The 19,027-nt window shown below is 40.6% G+C and overlaps 1 protein-coding gene across 4 annotated transcripts in view; it reads left to right on the top strand.

Annotated features, from left to right (window-relative positions):
* Positions 1–19,027, top strand: part of cacna2d3 (calcium channel, voltage dependent, alpha2/delta subunit 3) — a 31,870-nt gene that overhangs the window by 5,893 nt on the left and 6,950 nt on the right. For 3 of the 4 annotated variants that reach the window (XR_004656448.1, XM_034870219.1, XM_034870217.1), the window contains 17 exons: positions 1,383–1,442; positions 5,384–5,546; positions 6,093–6,224; positions 7,770–7,830; positions 8,081–8,231; positions 8,402–8,476; positions 8,580–8,669; positions 11,734–11,847; positions 12,867–12,945; positions 13,812–13,945; positions 14,355–14,372; positions 16,151–16,222; positions 17,154–17,234; positions 17,339–17,413; positions 18,362–18,445; positions 18,761–18,832; positions 18,939–19,000. Coding sequence is in view for 3 of the 4 variants with exons in the window: in XM_034870219.1 (XP_034726110.1) it covers positions 1,383–1,442; positions 5,384–5,546; positions 6,093–6,224; positions 7,770–7,830; positions 8,081–8,231; positions 8,402–8,476; positions 8,580–8,669; positions 11,734–11,847; positions 12,867–12,945; positions 13,812–13,945; positions 14,355–14,372; positions 16,151–16,222; positions 17,154–17,234; positions 17,339–17,413; positions 18,362–18,445; positions 18,761–18,832; positions 18,939–19,000 (1,523 nt within the window). In the remaining variant the exon portion in view is untranslated. The remainder of the gene's footprint in view (positions 1–1,382; positions 1,443–5,383; positions 5,547–6,092; positions 6,225–7,769; positions 7,831–8,080; positions 8,232–8,401; positions 8,477–8,579; positions 8,670–11,733; positions 11,848–12,866; positions 12,946–13,811; positions 13,946–14,354; positions 14,373–16,150; positions 16,223–17,153; positions 17,235–17,338; positions 17,414–18,361; positions 18,446–18,760; positions 18,833–18,938; positions 19,001–19,027) is intronic. The other variant, XM_034870218.1, reaches the window with a different exon arrangement.

Below are 19,027 nucleotides of genomic sequence, written 5' to 3'. Positions count from 1 at the left end.
TTAGAGGCAATGTTTCTTAGGGTTCAAAGAAAATATGAACAAATACGAGGAGAGGGTCTTGGTTTCGTAGCCCACCTCCCCACCACCATAGGCCTTTGTACAGTCCCTAAACTGAGCAGATTAGTAACTTGGAAAGCAGACTACTGCTCAAAGACCCAATCTGTACTTAACGTAAATGGTCCGTGTGGAATATGGTCTTGCATGTAAGGCTGTATTGTATGTATGTATTAGGGTGGAGGCCTGAGCTGTCTTCAGCCTCACAGCAGCAGCCTGTCTGCGACCTCGGCGCAGAGGAGCTTGTAACCATTTTAATGCTGCACCTCGCAGGGACTGCTGGGTATTGATAACGTTTATCTCCTCCCGCCTGATCCCGTGTAGGACAATTTATGACAGTTCAGCCTGTAATTTACACGAATAGTGAAGCGCTTAATTTAATTTAATATAATTTGGTTCCTTGAGATGCATCAACATATTACTGTGTTTTTTTTTAAACAATACAAGGCACACATTTGGCCGTTGTTAACCAGCACAGGTGTGATCAATCCTAATCCTAATCAAATCAGAGCTTATAAACGATGCAGTGACCTCAGTGAAGCGGTGGAGGTCGGTTGTCAGGTACATTTCACAAGAAGGGAAATTAGAGAACATAATATTTATTTCAAGGTGTTTTTTTTATTAGCTGCTGACGACATGATATCTCACCATGAGGTCAATTGAATTTGGTCACCACCGCCCCAGTTGTGTTTATATGGCGGTTATTTTGACACATGTGACGGATGTTAATTACCTGCTTGGCTCCGAGGGCGAGAGTGACCGTGACGTTTAGGTGGCGTTTACCCCGAAAACACAGAGCTAGCACTTTTTCCAGAATCAAATTATTACAGAAGCTATCGCTGCTATACACGGCATGAAATCCTGCTCCTGTCTCCATCAATCATTTCACAGCTGCACTCCACAGTAGTGCCCTACATTTTATGCATATAGTTTTCCAAAATACCACAAGGATTCCAACGGAGGGAGACACTTACAGTTCTGTCATCCTATTTCATTATTAAAATTCAAAACAAAAGTTGGACATGGATTTCCCTAACATGAATCTAAAGCCTGGCAATGGTCCTCGATCATGTTGCTCTTCAATGGAATGACATGTGTTGAGGTTTGAAAATAGGAGTGGCGGAGTAATGCGCTAACAGCAAGTTTGAGCCGTACAGCGAGCAGCGGGGTGTAGAAAAAAACTTCTGGGAATGACTTAGAAGGCTTTGGGGAAATCTCAAAGAATGGTGTGTATTTCCTGATGGAATAGGAATTTCCTCGTTTATCATGTTAAGCAACATTGCATGTAGCTCTATTCTTATTAACCAACGTTTTTTCTCTCCTCTCAGCGGCTGGTGGAGGCAGCAGAAGAAGCGCACCATCAGCATGAGGATAATCCCGACCTGCAGGTGAGGTTTGTCCCGGACCAAAGAAAAGAAATGAACATAATAGAAAAGAAAAGAGGAGCGTAATTATTAAAAAAATGTGGTGTGTCATTGTGTTAGACCAGAATGAATCATTTTTCGGTGAGCTGGGGAGGAGCGGCTGCAAGGTGAGAGAAGGGTAATAGGCCCTAAAAGTCTTTAATTGCGTTGGCATCGTCCTTCGCACTGATGTCCTGTCTGCGGTTTGATACATATCGCTTCTTTTGATAAGCAATGCCGCACACACAGAAGGCTGCAGCGACTTGCTGTCATAAGTCACACCGATTGTGAAAGCGTAGCTCAAGAGATGTCTGTAGGCCTGCTGCAGCGCCTTTGGGTTCAGTACAGTAACCGAATAACTGTAACACTATGGGGAATTAGAGATTCAATGTCCCGATGTTGTCTATTTGTGAGAAAAATGGGAGAGAGAAGTCGGCTTGCGTCGTTTGTAGTTTAAATCGTGTTTTACGCTCACATGCTCAGACTCTGTTCAGGACATTATTTAGCGGCTCTCACTGCGGATTTCTAGGTCGCACTGAGCTTCGTCGGTGTCTGCAGAGGGAATGCAGTATTTCTGTCGTTTGTTAGTTCTCTCTCTCTCTTTCTCTCTCTCCCTCTCTCTCCCTGTGTGTGTCCAGTGGACAAAGATAAATGAAACTCTTTTGCGCGGCGCGCATTGTTTCACTTTCGTGGCTCCAGATTGGAAACCCACTCGAGCAACAAACCACAGAAATAACGGCAGCACTTTACAGTTAATAGTAGCATTTACATCATACGAATAGATTTCAATCGCCTTGCTCCCTGCTCCTTTCTTCGCTGTTCACACAGCCAGAACAAGACAACTAGATCGTAGCCTACTTTTTAAACATTTTCAATAAAAAATACGACTGCTATTCTAATAGTAAAGGGAAAACAAATCTATTTGTTTTTACCATTGTCCCTTCACATATTTTTTCTCTAGACTTTAACATGGCTTTGGCCCTCTAATACAGATTTCTTCCAAAAACACATGTTACTAAAGGATGTACTGTATGTATGCTATGAAAGTCGGTTCCTTAGATATTTTTTGGTTAAATTATCATATTTGGGCTATTATTTCTGTAAGAAGACAAGGTTTCCATTTTCTTCCTAGACAGTTTGGTATCTCTTTCAAACTAGTAATCCTTAAATCAAACAGACTGCACCAATACACACAACACCAGGCATTCATTTAATTCTTTATATTATTTTTGCTGAAATATTTAAATAGTAATTTTGTAAACTTGTTATGATTTTATGATAGTTTCATTGGCTTTCTTTTTATAGTTTGCCATAGACATATATCCATCTCTATTAAGCGTTTATGTGCTTTTATAAATTAAATGAAAACTACTTTTTGTATACTTTTGATAAGTTCAAGCTATTTGCATGCTTTATATTCAGGCAATTGACATATAGCACAGGCCTACCATAGAGATTTCATCTTAAAGGCCATAAAAAATAATAAGGAAAATTCAATATCCACCTGTGATAATGATGTGATGTCATGATATTATTCCTTGTGGCATCATTTAGTCAGCCTCGCCTCGCCTCCCCTGACACTGCACATTCTTCACGCACCATTTCACTGACCACAATGAGATAAGCCGTCTGCTCTTATCTTGGCTTCTTTGTGTTAGGGCAGTCGGGTGTTTTGCATTGACCCGAGCTTGGTCCATGGTTCAAGGTTGTGCAGATCAGGTCTGATGAAGCAACAGAAACTTGACTCTTTGAAATTGTATTACTGGGAAGTGTCTTTGGTTTAATGTTTGCTAAGAAAGCTTTTGCTTTCAACGTTAAACATCTATGTAAGCTATGAAAAAACTTCTAATCGATTTTGTAAATCAGGAACATTTAAAAAATAATTAAACAGCTAAACAACTTCAGCAATTTTCATTAAATGCTCTTTGTGTGCCTTAAAGGCTTCTTTAATCTGACTGCTGTCGAGTTAAAGGCTGAAATTCCTAAGTTGTGATTGCCCCTGAAATATTTGAAGCATATGTAAAAAAGTAAAACACATTGTTTCATTTAAGAATCCTTGTTTAGTTTGTATTTCATATTTTTAACATGCTCAAATTAAAATGAAAGGAAGAGATGCATTTTTTTAAATGTTAAAATCCACATGATTTTGGCTGGTGTAATGATAGCTTCAAAGGATCCTTTAAAAAACAGTTTGCCCCTACAACACAGTTACAGAATAAATCTCTATTTGATTCATATAGTAAAGCATACAGTGTATTTGGCTCAAATTCTGAATGGATTGCATTGATCACACATTACTGTAACTTATCATAAACAACACGTCTAGTTGAACAATGTGATCTGTAACATCAGGGAAGTTTCTGAGCAAATTAGTTTTGACTCTATGAAGCTGTTAGTTGTTACAACGGCAGTAGTAGGCCTGTTAAACCGTCAGTGCTTATTGGGACCCACAATCTCCAGATATTGGAGTGTGGGTACACAGTAAGTCGCCAGATCTCTGCAGCAGGGCCTACAGCTAACTGCAGTGGTGTAGAGTCAGCGGGGCGTCTCAGTGTCCCATGGCCTGCTCTACAGTAATAACCCTGGTGGTTAACGTGCCTCTCTACAGCACTATAACTTCTGCTGAGGGTGCAGGTTTTATCTCCCCTGCTGCTACCCCTCTGCAGCAACCCCCCCCCCCCCCCCCCCCCCCCCCCCCCCCCCCCCCCCCCCCCCCCCCCCCCCCCCCCCCCCCCTTCACCACCCCCGCCCTGCCGCAGCTCGTCAGAGAGCTGCTCAGGCGTGGTATGAGCTGTCAGGGACTGTTTGATGGTGATGCCCGCGCGGCCTCCCTAGAGTGTGATGCTGTAGAGTCCATCACCCATCTCTCCCCCTCTCTCTCTCTTTTCTCTCTCTCTATTTCTCTCTCACTCTCTCTTTTTCTCTATTTCTCTCTCTCTCTCTCTCTCTTTTTTTATCTATTTCTCTATCTCTCTCTCTCTCTTTTTCTCTATTTCTCTCTCTCTCTCTTATTGCAGCCAATAAGGACCACAGGCCACAGAGAGGCCGCTCAGACAGGATAGTCTTTCTTCTCGGTGAAGGGCAGGACAGACAAACTGTTGGGTTTCACTTTAGAGAGGACAGACCTTTCACTGGCTGTCATAATGTCCTCTTTGCCCGTCCAGGGCCTGGTTATACCTCAGTGACTAGTGACAATTATAATGGTTGCACATTTTGATACACTAAGAACATTGAAACACTAAGCTAAAATGTAAAAAACATAATGTAATATTTTCCACATTGTGAGAAGCCATCATGTATTTTGCAACCATTTACACATTATTTTTCTGTTTTTATTGTGACACTTGTTTTATTTTGCCAACCTCTCTGTGACATTAATAGCAGCTTAATGCTAGGACAGATGTAGAAACAAGCACATGTTATTGTACATTTGATCAATAATCTGTGAAAAATACTTAAATTCCTATATGCAAACTGAAACAGTTTTTGGTTGCTGTAAGTGTTCTTCCTGTCTATACTGGCCATGAAGAGATGGGGGACAATACCAGTCCCAGATTCCAACTTTGTGGTATTATCCATCTGCCGCAGCAACACTGTCAGCGGAGAGAATTTATACTAACGACACTGTAACCTTTGGAAGATACTCAGACAATTCAGACTGCTCAGATTTTGTCGTCAACTAAACTTTAGAATGCACTTTTTGCACAGCCCGAGGACTGTGGAGTTTCTCCCCCATCACTTACATTGAAATGAAAGAGATGGCCATAAGTGACAGGAGGAATGATTACAACAAGAAACACACTTTTTAAAATACATATGGGAATGTGAGTATTGTTTTGAGATAGATTTGTAAAATGTGAACCTATACTTTAAGAATTACTATCACCACTGCTATTAAAAATGTGAGTATTCACTCTTTTTCTCAGTATGAGTATTTCAACGCCGTACTGATCAATGAAGTGGACGAGGAAGGCAATAACGTAGAGCTGGGAGGAGAGTTCCTCCTGGAGCCCAACGACCACTTCAATAACCTATCAGTCAACCTGAGCCTCAGTGTGGTGCAGGTGCCCACCAACATGTACAACAAAGGTGAGAGCTCAGCCTGCATGCAAGGATTATGTGAGTGTTATTTACCTACTGTGAGCTGATTAATGGGGAGGAGAAGAGAAGGGAGGAAAGTAAGTGGTGAAAATGAGAAATGGTAGCTGAAGCTGTATCAGTGTCACAGGCTGGGAGAAGTGGAGTTGAGGGATCAATAACAGTCCCGGCATAAAGGGAAAGCCACTGCAAACCTCTCAAAGAGACTGGAAAGATTGCCGGGTGGGGGTGTGGGAAAGATGTTTGTCATATGTTAGCTTTTCAGACGCTTCTAGCTTTTTAACGAAGTGTGTCACTTCCTGTGTATTGCCAGGGCTGCTTTTGTTTGGTTATAATGGACTCCCCATAACTCTCTGTTCACAGCACAAAGGCAGGCTCATCCAGCAGGAGGAGGGGAGGGGATGATTTTGTCACAGGCATTGTAACTCCTTCAGGGGAGTCAATAAGGGACAAAAGTCAACCGTGCACTCGGCAACGGTGAGCAGGTTGATTACTGTTATCACCATTTAATTTACTTTTCTTTCTCTCCCTCCTCAGATCCTGACATAGTGAACGGAGTGTACTGGTCCGAGGCGCTGAATAAAGTATTTGTAGATAATTTTGAAAGAGACCCAACACTAATCTGGCAATACTTTGGGAGCGCCAAGGGTTTCTTCAGACAGTACCCTGGTGAGTGCTGTCACTCTGTCGGTCCGTGTGTGTGTGTGTGTGTGTGGAAAAGAAAGGCTTGTCTCAAGGGAGCCATCAGCCATCAGCGCACAAAAAAAATCAGAACAAATGATTTAGAACTACTAAAAGGGTAATTTGGCTAATGTTGTAATTTTACAGACCATCGGAGAGGATGCATCTATGCAGGCTGTAATTAATCAGATTTTGGTGGTGTAGGTCTGCAGTCATACTGAGCACGGCTGCTGGATCCAACTGAACTTATCAGACCGTTACAATGACATGAAACAGGCGGTCGGCTCACTGCAGTGCTGGAGTGAAGCTACAGAGATGAGATACAGCTGATGATATTCTAATACAGATATGGACTCTGTATGTTTAATGTATTAGGAGTAATTTATAAAAAAAGAGATTTCTTTCACCGGTGTTTTGTGACACCCTTTTACTAATGTATTTATCATTAACATGTTATTTGAAAATCCAGCTTTGATCAACTTTAATGTTAAAACCCCTCAAATATGAAATATTTTCCTAAATTATTAATATGCATGCACTTTAAAAAAAGATTCTGTGAATATTTATTAAAGTTTAAGTGTGTAACTTTTTGAAATTAATGAGCGTCCATTACCAATGCCAAATTAGTTGCTACAGAGCTAATTAAGACTATGAGCTCCACACAACTCTATCTGTATTTCTTAGTATGGCTATGGAGGCTGCAAACATGGCTTCTGTGCAAGTGGCTACAAAGATTGTGTCTTCCAGTGAATCCACGCAGAAGCTCAAGTGAAGATGATTACCTCTGCTGAAGAATCATGTTTTTTTCATCCTCTGTGTCCTCCTTGGATACTAGCAACTGCATGGAGAAGGGGTGGGGGCGCGCGCACGAACACGGAAGGCTTCTATCATGTGGATGTGCCGACAGTGTTGTTGTCTTCTTCTTACTTAGAATTCCTCATAGGGGAGACAGAAACTACAGCTTTAAGAATTTAAAATCTGCTTCATCATGACTGTGTGTGTGCGGTTTTATCAGATTTGGAACAGTGTTAGCAATGTGAGCAAACTACCCACCAACTGTCAGCAGATATTGATTCCAATGTTGTTAACTCTATGATAAGCAGGAATAAAAACAAGTAGAAAGTACAGATACTTTCGTAAAAATGTTAGGAACAGAAGTAAAAAGTCTGCTGTACAATAATTACTTCACTAAAGTATGGATACCCTGCATTTGAAAGTAAAGGTAACAAAGTATTTGTATTTGTATTTGTACTGAAACCTCTGGTTGTAATGCTCGCCTAGCTGCTTGTGTGGCACACCCTCATACTGTGCTTCTGACTGGCTGGTAGTCCTTACCTAGGTACTGTGTATGTGAATTCACAACAAAAATGGAACAGAAGTGTGATGTCTCACTCTGTTGCTGAAAGAGATAGCACACAGGGTGAACAGAAGAGCTGCAGCAATGTGTAGTACAACCTCTAAATACAATTATGAATCCGAAAATGACCATATTATGAGCACTTTAATTGACTTCCTATTCCTTCTAATTCACAGGAGTAAAGTGGCATCCAGATGAACATGGTGTCATTGGCTTTGACTGTAGAAACAGGAAGTGGTAAGCCTCTACATACTTAGTCTATATCCACAACATTCCACTTCCGGAATTGCACCGGTCCCACAGGAAATTCCGCCAGATGCATGTCTTTTTGTCCAATGCTCGTTTCCATCTGTTTCTTTGTTTTGGAATTTTAAATACATACTTAAACTACATACTAGACAAAATGTATTGCTATTGAGTTTTTTTTAATTTTTTATCTTGTAACAAGGTATCAAAACGTGTAAATTAACATATTTGCATATTTCAGGTACATTCAGGCAGCAACATCTCCGAAAGATGTTGTGATCTTAGTTGATGTTAGTGGAAGCATGAAAGGACTGAGGCTGACCATAGCCAGGCAGACTGTGTCCTCCATATTAGATACACTTGGAGAGGACGACTTCTTCAACATCATTGCCGTAAGTTTTAGTTCAACCTTTTTCAGTTTGTGTTCATTTACAGTTTATGTCCCATATGCATGTCTATTCCTGTCTATTATCTTAACAAACTAGTTTTTACTTAAGTATTTCAGATAACTGGAGCTCAGTCTTCCATGAAAAATATGAATCTGTAATTTGCATTTCCACAGTATAATCAGGAGATCCACTATGTGGAGCCTTGTCTGAATGGCACGCTGATCCGAGCCGACAGAACCAATAAAGACGTGAGTCGCAATCAAACTGACATGTAATGAATGTCAGTATCAGGTTAATTCCTGTGATTAATGTTTAAAATCTTTCTTTTCCACTTTTATCGTTATCTGTTAGCATTTCCGCGAACATCTGGACAAGCTGTTTGCCAAAGGGATTGGGCTGCTTGGTGTCGCCCTGGCTGAAGCGTTCACAATCCTGAGTGATGTAAGTTCCAGTACAGTAAACCTCTCTCTATCTGTGACTGTCAGTTTAATAGTGATGCTGTGAAAACAAAAATCATCCCAGTCTGTATTCCACTAAAATGATGTATGACAAAGCAGAACAGTTCAATTATTTTTCACTGACAATGCTGTTACAATTCATGAGTTATCCTAAAATAATCCATTTATTTATTGATTCATTTGACGGAACAATAATGTATTTGTGCACAGATATCACAAGTGTACTTTGTTTTCATTTAACTGAAGGGCTCCACTTGTTTAGAACAATTGGAAAACTTTAATTTTACAAGCCACATTTAATTTCAGTGACAGGAAGTGTTCGAGTACAACCCTGATGTTCTCAGCTAATCATGAGAAGTAGCACACTCCATTCATATATATTTAAGCGTTTGGGAGGTGTGTCGCCTGTCGAAACGCTCCAGCGCTATCCCTGTTCCGCCCTCCAAACACAGACGCATCTATTCGGAATCGTGATTAATGGCTCTAATTAATGTCGATGATTAATAACGTGGCTGATTGGAACACAAAGCAGATAAGGCCAGGAGCCACGCCGCACTCCTTTTATCTCCCTGTATTCAGGCGAGCTTTGGCTGCATCGCTGAAGCTGAGGGACTGCAGCTTTTACCTCTGCATTTGTCAGATTAATTAAAGCCCTGCAATGAATATGGTAATCAGGTAGCCAGTAGCCTACTACTGAATTGCATTGTTACACCAGTGCCACTGAAGTCAGAATACAGCCTATCGTAGAACAAATCAAAATGGAAGTTGCTTCACTTGAAGAGCACTGCACCATTTTCATAAGAGCAGTGTTGAGATACAAAAAAGCAATGTCTCACCCTCTTACAAGCGGACGATATGAGAGAATGACAAAACGTGTAATAAAATATCTCCAACATCCCCTTGATGGATTGTGATGGATCAAGATCATTGATTTATCTCTCAAACAACTAAGGCTTGGGGTAGATTAGATTGTATCCCCATCAACTACTTCATGATTCCTGTTATTGATTATGTCTTTGATCATTAACATTTAGATTTACTAATTCCTATTTACTTTCAATACTGAAAGAAATGTTATTTTATACATTCAAACCAAGGCTTATCTAAAGGACAGATGCTCATCAGCCTTTGATAATGACTTTGACACTCTCTGACTGAAAATCTCCTCTGGATCAGAGAATGCAGAGTTGCCTTAAGAGCTATATTAAAACAACGTAATTTATTAAACTAAACATAAAAAAAAGGATGCTTAAATCAGCAATACATTTTAGAGGTGTTGTATAAAGGAAAAGAAACAGATCCAGGATGGACACTCGCTAAAGGAAGAAAGAAAAGGAGGAGGTTAATCGCATGTACTTTAGCCCAGGGAAGCTGGATGAGCTGCAACCCTCCATTATCAGCCAGTTGCCCCTTGAGCTTGATGAAGAGAGCCCACTCACAGCAGGAGGGATGTAACACACTGGACTGCCTCTTGCACAGAAGCCATTTTGACATCTTAAAGCACAGGTGTAAATAATTTAATTAAGGATGGTTGATTTCCATTTAGCTGCTTCAGTTTTTAAGGTCCTGGTACTGTGCATGCTGGCTAACTGTCACTGATTACTAGGACATGTAATTGAACAGAGCCGTCGTTAATGTCATTAATAACAGCTCAAGTGAAAATCTTTCTTTTGAAAATAGTCTATTATCAGCAACATAACTAACATTTCATTATATCAAAATCTTGTGGCTGACTATCTTAATATAGAGTTATTTATTTATATTTATATAATTGAACATGAAAATCATAGATTACAATTATATATATATATATATATTGTGTTATCATTATGTTTTTTGATTATTTAACTGAACAAAACATTGATCTAGATGACAACATATAGAAAAGTGCACTACACACAGAAGAAGGCACAGTGCACCTCCCTGCAGTCAAATGTTTCACTCCTAAAGGAGAGGAAATACGAGAAGGAGGGAGACACAACAAAAACACAACAGCAAGAACGAGGTATGCAGTTTTAAAAAAAATACACCGAAACCGACACAGAAAAACACACAAACAGCATAAGACAAAAGGGACCTAAGACACGCACAGTTAGAAGTGAGAAGCAGGGCCGGCGATTGCTTTAGTGGACCTAGGCGATTGCCACTGTAAATAATTTCCGGATAGCTTTGAGTGCTGATCTTAATTGAAGGTAAAAGAAAAAAGAGGAACGTGGTAGATTTATTGCGTTTTGTAAGTCAGAAAAGGGTAACAAGCCAACCTTGCTGAAAATGTCTTTTAGACAACAACTGTTCCCACTGTGGATGTGTTACAGGCCTCTAACCAATCAGGAGTGCTGTATTGTTGAATAATGGAGAACCCATGTGCCAGTTACAAGCTATATGGCAGTATATTTCAGCCAATCTCCAAGTTTTAACAAGGTGATGTAAAGCATAGCTGGCACTGTTTGTTAGAGATATTGGCAAAAAGAACATCATGGAGTGACCAAGGCTCTGTCATAGCATTTTCTAAGGTACACCAGCAAACAGCCGTATCTGGGTTGAACCAGGTAAGGTGGGGTCTTAACACAAAGAACCAAAAATAATTTGGGGAACTGAGAGGCCACCAACCTCTTTCCTCCTCTGTAAATCAAATATTTTCCAATATTAGACATTTGTTTATTGTGTCACAAGTGCCCAGCCAATAAGACATTTAAAGACCCCCCAAAATATGGTTGTCAGATGATTTTCTCAAGAGAGGCCTCCTGCTCGGCCTGTTTAATTTGAGAATAGCGGTGTTCAGCAGTTTTTATCCTGTGTGATCGTGTTACTACATCTCCTTTATCTCTATGTTACAGGTCAATGAACCACTTAATTACTGCAATGCGTCTTCTGGCATCACAATAAAGTGTACCACACTCCACAATAGACATCATCATCATCATCATCATATACAGTGGAAAACAGACAGCTCTGTTTGTTTAATATTTAAATAACAATCCATACTGTATATCATCTGTACATGTTTTGTGAATTTATATCGTCATGTGTGTTCTCTCTTTCTGCAGTTTAATCAGACTGGGCATGGCAGCCTGTGCAGCCAGGCCATAATGCTTGTGACTGACGGGGCGACTGAAATGTATGACGACGTTTTTGAGAAGTACAATTGGCCAGAAAGAAAGGTGCGTCTCTCTCTTCATTCCTTTCCCTTTCTCCGCTGTTCCTCACAGTGCCTAATGTTCAATGTTCACCATGTCCTTTTAGAAAACATTCTGCTTGATCTGCACTTTTTTCCAGTTGGGATAGATGTACATTTTAATACTTCATGCCAGCTGGAGCTCCTGTCTTGGCGTTATGAAGAATTGGTTTCTTACTTCATCACCACTCATAACTCTGTAATCTACAACCCATGTCAATATGATGATTTTCAACATGTGGAGGCAGTACAGAGCAATATTTCCCCCCACATAGAATAAAACATGGGGCATAAATTGCTTTCAAGGGCAAGTGTGTACAGTGCAAGCAGCTCAGTCTCAAAAGGCTCTGGTCTTCGTCCCTTCACTGCTGTGCTTTCCCCACTTTTATTCCTGAACTCAACAATGGTTTTAAAATATTTTGTTAGCCTTCCATTGTAAGACCAAAACGTAATTGAAATGGAATGGACTTCTGTGCCACTCAGAAAGCTATAAAACAACAGCTCTGGGGCGGTTGTTGAATCCTATCAAGCATATGTGTGTTGGCAGTGTTCGGCAGAATATTTGGCAGGAGACCCCATCCCCCCTCATACACCCTCGAGGCTGCTATATGGCAGCCATTCACTGTTTTCTATATGCTTCATGCTTAGCAAAGCATCTGGAGCCAATGAGCCTTGCAGGTTTGGCAAAGTGTCACACAGCGTTCTTTAAAAGGACAGTGGAACATGCCCTCATGCTCTACAAAATAAAAAAAAGATGAACTGCAGAGAAACTTAAAAGAAAGCCATAACTTACTGACAAAGATGGACTGAAAAAGGTAAAGAATGAAAAAGCTGGAAAAGCAGCTTAATGCTCAGTACTTTCACATGAGGATGTAAAAACATGCATTATACTTTTTGCTTCAAAGCCTGATAGAATCAGGACATGAAAAAAAGTCCTAAGAACACTTTGCATGTTTTTTCAATCCTATCTTTGAAAATGTCAACATCTATGTGTCCTCTGCACAGGTACGAATATTCCCATACCTGATTGGACGAGAATCTGCATTTGCTGATAACCTCAAATGGATGGCTTGTGCCAACAAAGGTTTGGGACTTTTTGACAAACACTTCCCAAGAGAGTGTAGATTACAGGCTGATGTGGTGCTCCTGTGGAGTAACGTGATGATGGTCGAGGATGTGAGGGCCTCTGTGTGGTTTGGCCGTGTGTGCATATATTATATTGTGTGTGTGTGTGTGTGTGTGTGTGTGTGTGTGTGTGTGTGTGTGTGTGTGTGTGTGCTGGCTCAGACTCTTTCTGCCAAAAGGCAATGAAGTGGCACTTGGGGGGGGGGGTCAGAGGTCAATCTTCTCTAATCCCTCTTCCTGTCAGAGTGTCTCCCCCTTGGCTGCTCGCTGCTGATGGCTCGCACGTGTCAACGCTCTGGATGAGTGCCCTCTGGAAGGGAAAGTTACAGTTAGGAGAACTGAAAAAAGGAAAGCCCCAAAATTCCTACCTCATACAGACCCCCCAATCTGCAATAACCTTACATGTCCAATATGACGCATTGTCAGCAACAGCAGGAGCTGACATAAGTCAAGTGACTCCTGTGTCAGTGTAAACTGAACCACTGGAAACCTGTTTCCAGAGTTGTTCAGTGCATTGCAGTAATGTCAGGGAAATTAGCAGCAAATTACAAAATGTTGTTAAGGAGTAAGTGCTTTGGGGAAACTTGGACACATGACTTCAGTATTTCTAAAATCCTGGCTACAGCCCAATTTTCTGATTGTACTTTGTTTAAGTTTCAGATGCAGGACTAAACATTGCTGATCATCTACTTCTTTTTTACCACTGGATATCAGTTTTACATATTTGTATGTGTTGTCTTAAATAGGCAGTATGTATGTATGTATGTAGGACTACACATTATGTATGCTGTGCCTCATTTTAGGTTAATATGTGTTTAATTGCAGGATATTTCAGTCAGATCTCCACCTTAGCAGACGTCCAGGAGAACGTGATGAGGTATCTTCACGTCATGAGCCGCCCAAAGGTTATTGACCACGAGCACGACACAGTGTGGACTGAAGCTTACGTGGACAGTGCTGTGAGTGTGTTACAGTGCTTTATTTCAAGTTATTAGTTCTCATTCCCAATTTACATTTGTATAGGTGTGAGTATATGATTTTACTTTTAGGGGCTGTAGTTTCTGACAGTGGTAGGATCCATTATTTTGTCCATTCTTGTGTCGTACAGTAAGCATGCACACATGTGGGTCTGCTATCTCCTCATTACTCTTCATGATGCTGGAATGATTCCTCATTATGAGGTTCATTAATCTGCAGCCCCCCCCCCCCCCCCCCCCCCCCCCCCCCCCCCCCCCCCCCCCCCCCCCCCCCCCCCCCCCCCCCCCCCCCCCCCCCATCGTACATCTGCGTCCACAAAGTCAATGTACAACGTGAAGGCTTTAATCCACTGAACAATTCAATCTTTATGTGTCTTTTCTTTCATTTCAGCTTTCCCAGGCTCATAAGGTAAATATCTACATGTGATGTTTGCATGCTCACAGGTAGAATCATGTTAATAAAAATAATGTGTTGTCTTATCATAAAAGAATTGAACAGATGCTGTAAAGTAGTTGTGAACTATCATCAGAAAGGACATCACTGGCAGGTTATGAAAGGTTTCCACTGGGACTCAAATTTGATTCATGTTGTATAAAGAAGTGACTTGAGAGGTTAAATAGCTGCTTATTGCCCCTACTTTTCAACATTACGATTTTTAATTTTCTTAGGAAGTTTAAAGTGAGGAGAGGATCTCGGAGGGGCAGGGGCAGTAGAGGAGCATTTATTCTCTACAATGAGGATGCATACACTCAAAAATAGACACACACACACACACACACACACACACACACAAATACACACACACACACACACACTCACTCACACTCACACAGAAGGGTTGGGAGATTGTCCTCTGGAGTGTGTGCTCTTGTATCTCAGCCTCAGACACACCATTCATCATTCTGTGGATCATTGCATTTTATCTCCTAAAGCCCATAATAAAACTGACATTGGAGGGGAGACCAAGAAAGGGAGAGGGGTGGGGGGAATGTGGCTAGGCATGTGTGGCTATACCTGACCTGTGTGTGTGTGTTTGCGTGTGTGTTTGTGTGTGTGTTTGTGTGTGTATGTGTGTGTGTGTTTGTGTGTCTGCGCGTGTGCGTGCATGCATGCGTGCGTGCTTGCTTGCTTGCGTGCGTGTGGACTGAGGCAGTCCAGTTTCTACTTCCATTGTGTGATGAATTTAAGGACCCACCATTCTTCATTTTGTCAAGCTAGATAGTACACACTGCAGTTCACGGCTCGTTTGCTGTATATGCATGCATTTACACAAATGAACAACAACCACGCACGCATGCAGGCACGCACGCACACATAAACGCACGCACACACACACACACAAACACACACTCAAAAAACAGGGACATAGGCACATTCAGCTGTGTCGACTCACGAGGTGAGGGAATAGCAGACCTACTTTCACAGCGCTCATGTGCTTAATAATGTCAGCCTTCATCCTTCTGAACTGACCCCACGTGAGACTCACTCGGTTCTGGTTTGACAACTGAAAGGCCGCGACCAGGATCCTGTATGATTCTGCAGGAATGTGGATGCAGATTCAGTCTGTTGTTTGTGTTCCCTACTGCTGAATTTGTAGCCACGTTTGACTTCATTATTGTCAAGTCCTGAAGCTGTTATACCCTGTTGAATAAACCATGCTCTTTCTTTAATATTTGGACATTTTAAATTGAATTTCATGTCAATTAGGCTGCCTCTTCACTGGTAATTAGCTACTGTACTGTGTGAAAACAGTGTCAGAAGTCAAGTGCTCTTTCACCCGGTAACATTAATAGAAATAATATATAATATAATTTGTTTATTAGTCCCCAATGGGGAAATTACTGCACTACACTCTGTGTACACACTTTTGTTAGTACTCACACACTTTGATTAACATTTCCATGGCAGCTGTTGTTTTTCTTTTAAATTTTACATTATTTTATGATTGAGTCTAGATGACGTTTTGTTTATGAATGAAATTACTGTTTTAACATCATTAATAGCATTTCTTCTGTAGTAGTTGCTGCAGTAACAAAAGGAAAAACTATACAATCTTTGTTCTGGAGGTATAAAAATACAGTTTAAATGTATTTAACCTGATCAGAGAACACAGTGACTCCACTCTCAATGGGCTTGCTCGGCAGAAATAGCAGCATTCAACAAACAGAAATTCCTCTTTATTTCAGTTGAAAAACAAAGCAGGCCCAAGTCTGATGACTACAGTAGCCATGCCTGTCTTCAGCACAAAGAATGAAACGGTAAGTGAGTGAGTCAGTTACTCACATGGCGGTAGAAATAAGTCCATTTACTCAAAAACTGTTGTGAGTGCTATTCTATTTTCAACACAGGTTTTGTCAGCTATTACAAAAATAAACTCGAAAGATTATTTCCATAGAAATGGCTTCAACAACTGTATTTAAATACAATTTTAACATACTTTACTTGAGTATGTCCCTCTTTGCTACTTTCTACGCCACTACATTCTATATTGTACTTTTTACTCCTACATTTACATGACATATGCATATTTACATCGAAAGTTTCTTTTAAATAAAAAAGACATGCAAAGATTATTAAATTGAATACATTGTAAAAGAATAAATGAATGGCTTCCAACTTTTTTGGCTTGTGAAAAAATAAATCTTGCTGGGCCTTATTGTCACATTTCAGATGTCTTTTAGTTGTTAGCAGTTCCAACTAAGAGACATTTCCCCTCTAAACTTCTCATCTGGTTTCAATAAATAACTCTCCAAGGCCCAAAGAGGTACAGTTATTAAATATTTTACAAAACGTAGAGTATGGAGAAAAATCTAGAAAGTTATTACGTATTTGATTTACGCTAACGTTTTATTTTTAACTTTTTGACTGAACTACCTTACAGTATATGAAGGGGTTGAAACTAGCAACCCATTGACATTAAATGCTTACAGATTGATGAATTAGAAATTTTCCAATAAACAATAACATCAGTGACGGGGCCATTTTGTTATGTAACGAGAACTACTTCTGAAAAATACTTCTGTACTTACTCAAGTAGGATTTTGAATTCAGGACTTTTGCTTGTAATGGAGTATTTTTGCACTGTGGTATTGGTAGTTGGATCTGAGTACTTCTTCCACCACTGCTTATTAATATTCATGCATATTTCCTCTAAATGTGTGTATGTGTGTTTTGAATCTCTTCATGCAGAAGAACCAGGGTATCCTGTTGGGGGTCGTAGGAACAGACATCCCTCTGCAAGAGCTGATGAAGCTCATCCCTAAACATATGGTAGAATCAGCTGTGATCTTCTTTTACTTTTGCTTTGAAAAAAAAAAATGTATTAATATGTTTTGTTTTTGTTTTCTTCTCTGTATCTCACGTTTTGTCTCTAGTTAGGAATCCATGGGTACGCATTTGCTATCACAAACAATGGCTACGTCCTGACACATCCAGACCTCAGGCCTTTGGTAACTCTTTTACTTTACTTTACTTTTACTTTTACACCAGAACAGTCTCACAGCTTTCCCTGACTTTACCATGTTTTTCTTTTTGTTTTGTCCATGCAATTGTAAACATAACGGAAATGATGAACTGAAAGCCTCCATTATTGAGGGCACACAGAGACAAATGTGTTATCTAGTTAGGAGGCTAAATGGGCTCGTATAGTCTGTAATCCCCACCTTTTCCTTTGATGTATGCATGCAGGGATAAAGGCCACTCATAGGGCTGGCCGGCCTGAGATTTCCCGGAGGTAACTTAACACTCGCTGGCAGAGACCACAGCCGCTCGCCCTGGGACCGTTGGTTCCTCAGGAGCTATGGCTGTGCTATTGGATCTGTGTGTGCCAGTGCTAGTGCTGTTCCTCTCTGTGCAACTGTGTGTGTGTGTTTGTGTGTGTGTGTGTGTGCGTGCGCGTGTGTGGTGGTCTTTGTTGTTTTGTCTCATTGTGGCTAAAATGTGCTGTGGTTGTGTCATTGACTTGTTTCTTGTGGACCAGACAACATACAGTAGCAGAGTTTAACATGTACACTCTAATGCATCAATGTAGACTGGCTCAAGCTTGGATTTCCTATCAATCATGTTAAATCATTTTAATTTACGTGACAGTGGTGTTAATTTCACAGACGATTTGTTAAATAATTACACAACAAAACCTCCATGACAAGGCTTGATAAATAAGATCATACAGCAAGTCTTCATGTTGACATTGAAACACAAAAGACAAATTACAGTGACACCTTTCCAAATAGAGTTATTTCTTAAATGTCACGCTCGTAGATTTAAAAATTGTGTGTCACATGCAGATTTTACAAATGGGTCAGGCTAGAGTAGCAGACATGCTTAAGCCGGGGATTGTCAAAATAAAATATCAGAAAATGGATCATGAAATTGTGTATATTGTGTTCTTTGTGCAGTATCAGGGCAGTCAGAAGAGGAGGAAGCCCAACTACAGCAGCGTGGATCTCTCTGAGGTGGAATGGGAAGACAAAGATGATTTTGTACGTGATAAACCCCTAAAGACCAATGTTCTATAGAAAGATTATCTTTCAGTCTACAAAATGAAACAATAGATGTACTTTGTACTGCATGCAACATTGTGTGACTGCAACTGACACAATGCCTTCATTTCACATTGTTACTTGACTGCATGTCCATTAGTTAGTTTGTCCAGTAAACTATCTATTATTTCAAAATAACCCTAAGAATCATCAAGGTACAGCTCTGTTTTCAGTATCCCACTGTTGCAAAATGCCAGCCACATCCAGCCTTGACTTATCTGCTCCATGTGCCTTTTTGTGTGCTCTATCTTTCAGCTACGCAATGCTATGGTGAACAGGAGGACAGGGACTTTCTCTATGGAGGTGAAGAAAACGGTGGATAGAGGGGTGAGGCTGCAGATAAAGATGTCTCTCCATCAGATAAGGCTTGCCCCCTCCGTGTCTCGAGACTCAAGGTGTAAATCTCATCTGCACTTCTTTTCTGCTCTTTTAGCGCCGTGTCTTGAAGATGCACAATGACTATTACTTCACTGACATCAAAGGAACACCATTCAGGTGGAAAAAAAAAAGTTTCATTACATT

The sequence above is a fragment of the Etheostoma cragini genome, chromosome 4 (genome assembly GCF_013103735.1).
Source record: "Etheostoma cragini isolate CJK2018 chromosome 4, CSU_Ecrag_1.0, whole genome shotgun sequence".
In the NCBI taxonomy this organism is placed as follows: domain Eukaryota; kingdom Metazoa; phylum Chordata; class Actinopteri; order Perciformes; family Percidae; genus Etheostoma; species Etheostoma cragini.
Note: the sequence above shows the minus strand (reverse complement) of the source record. Positions and strands in the feature narration are given on the sequence as shown.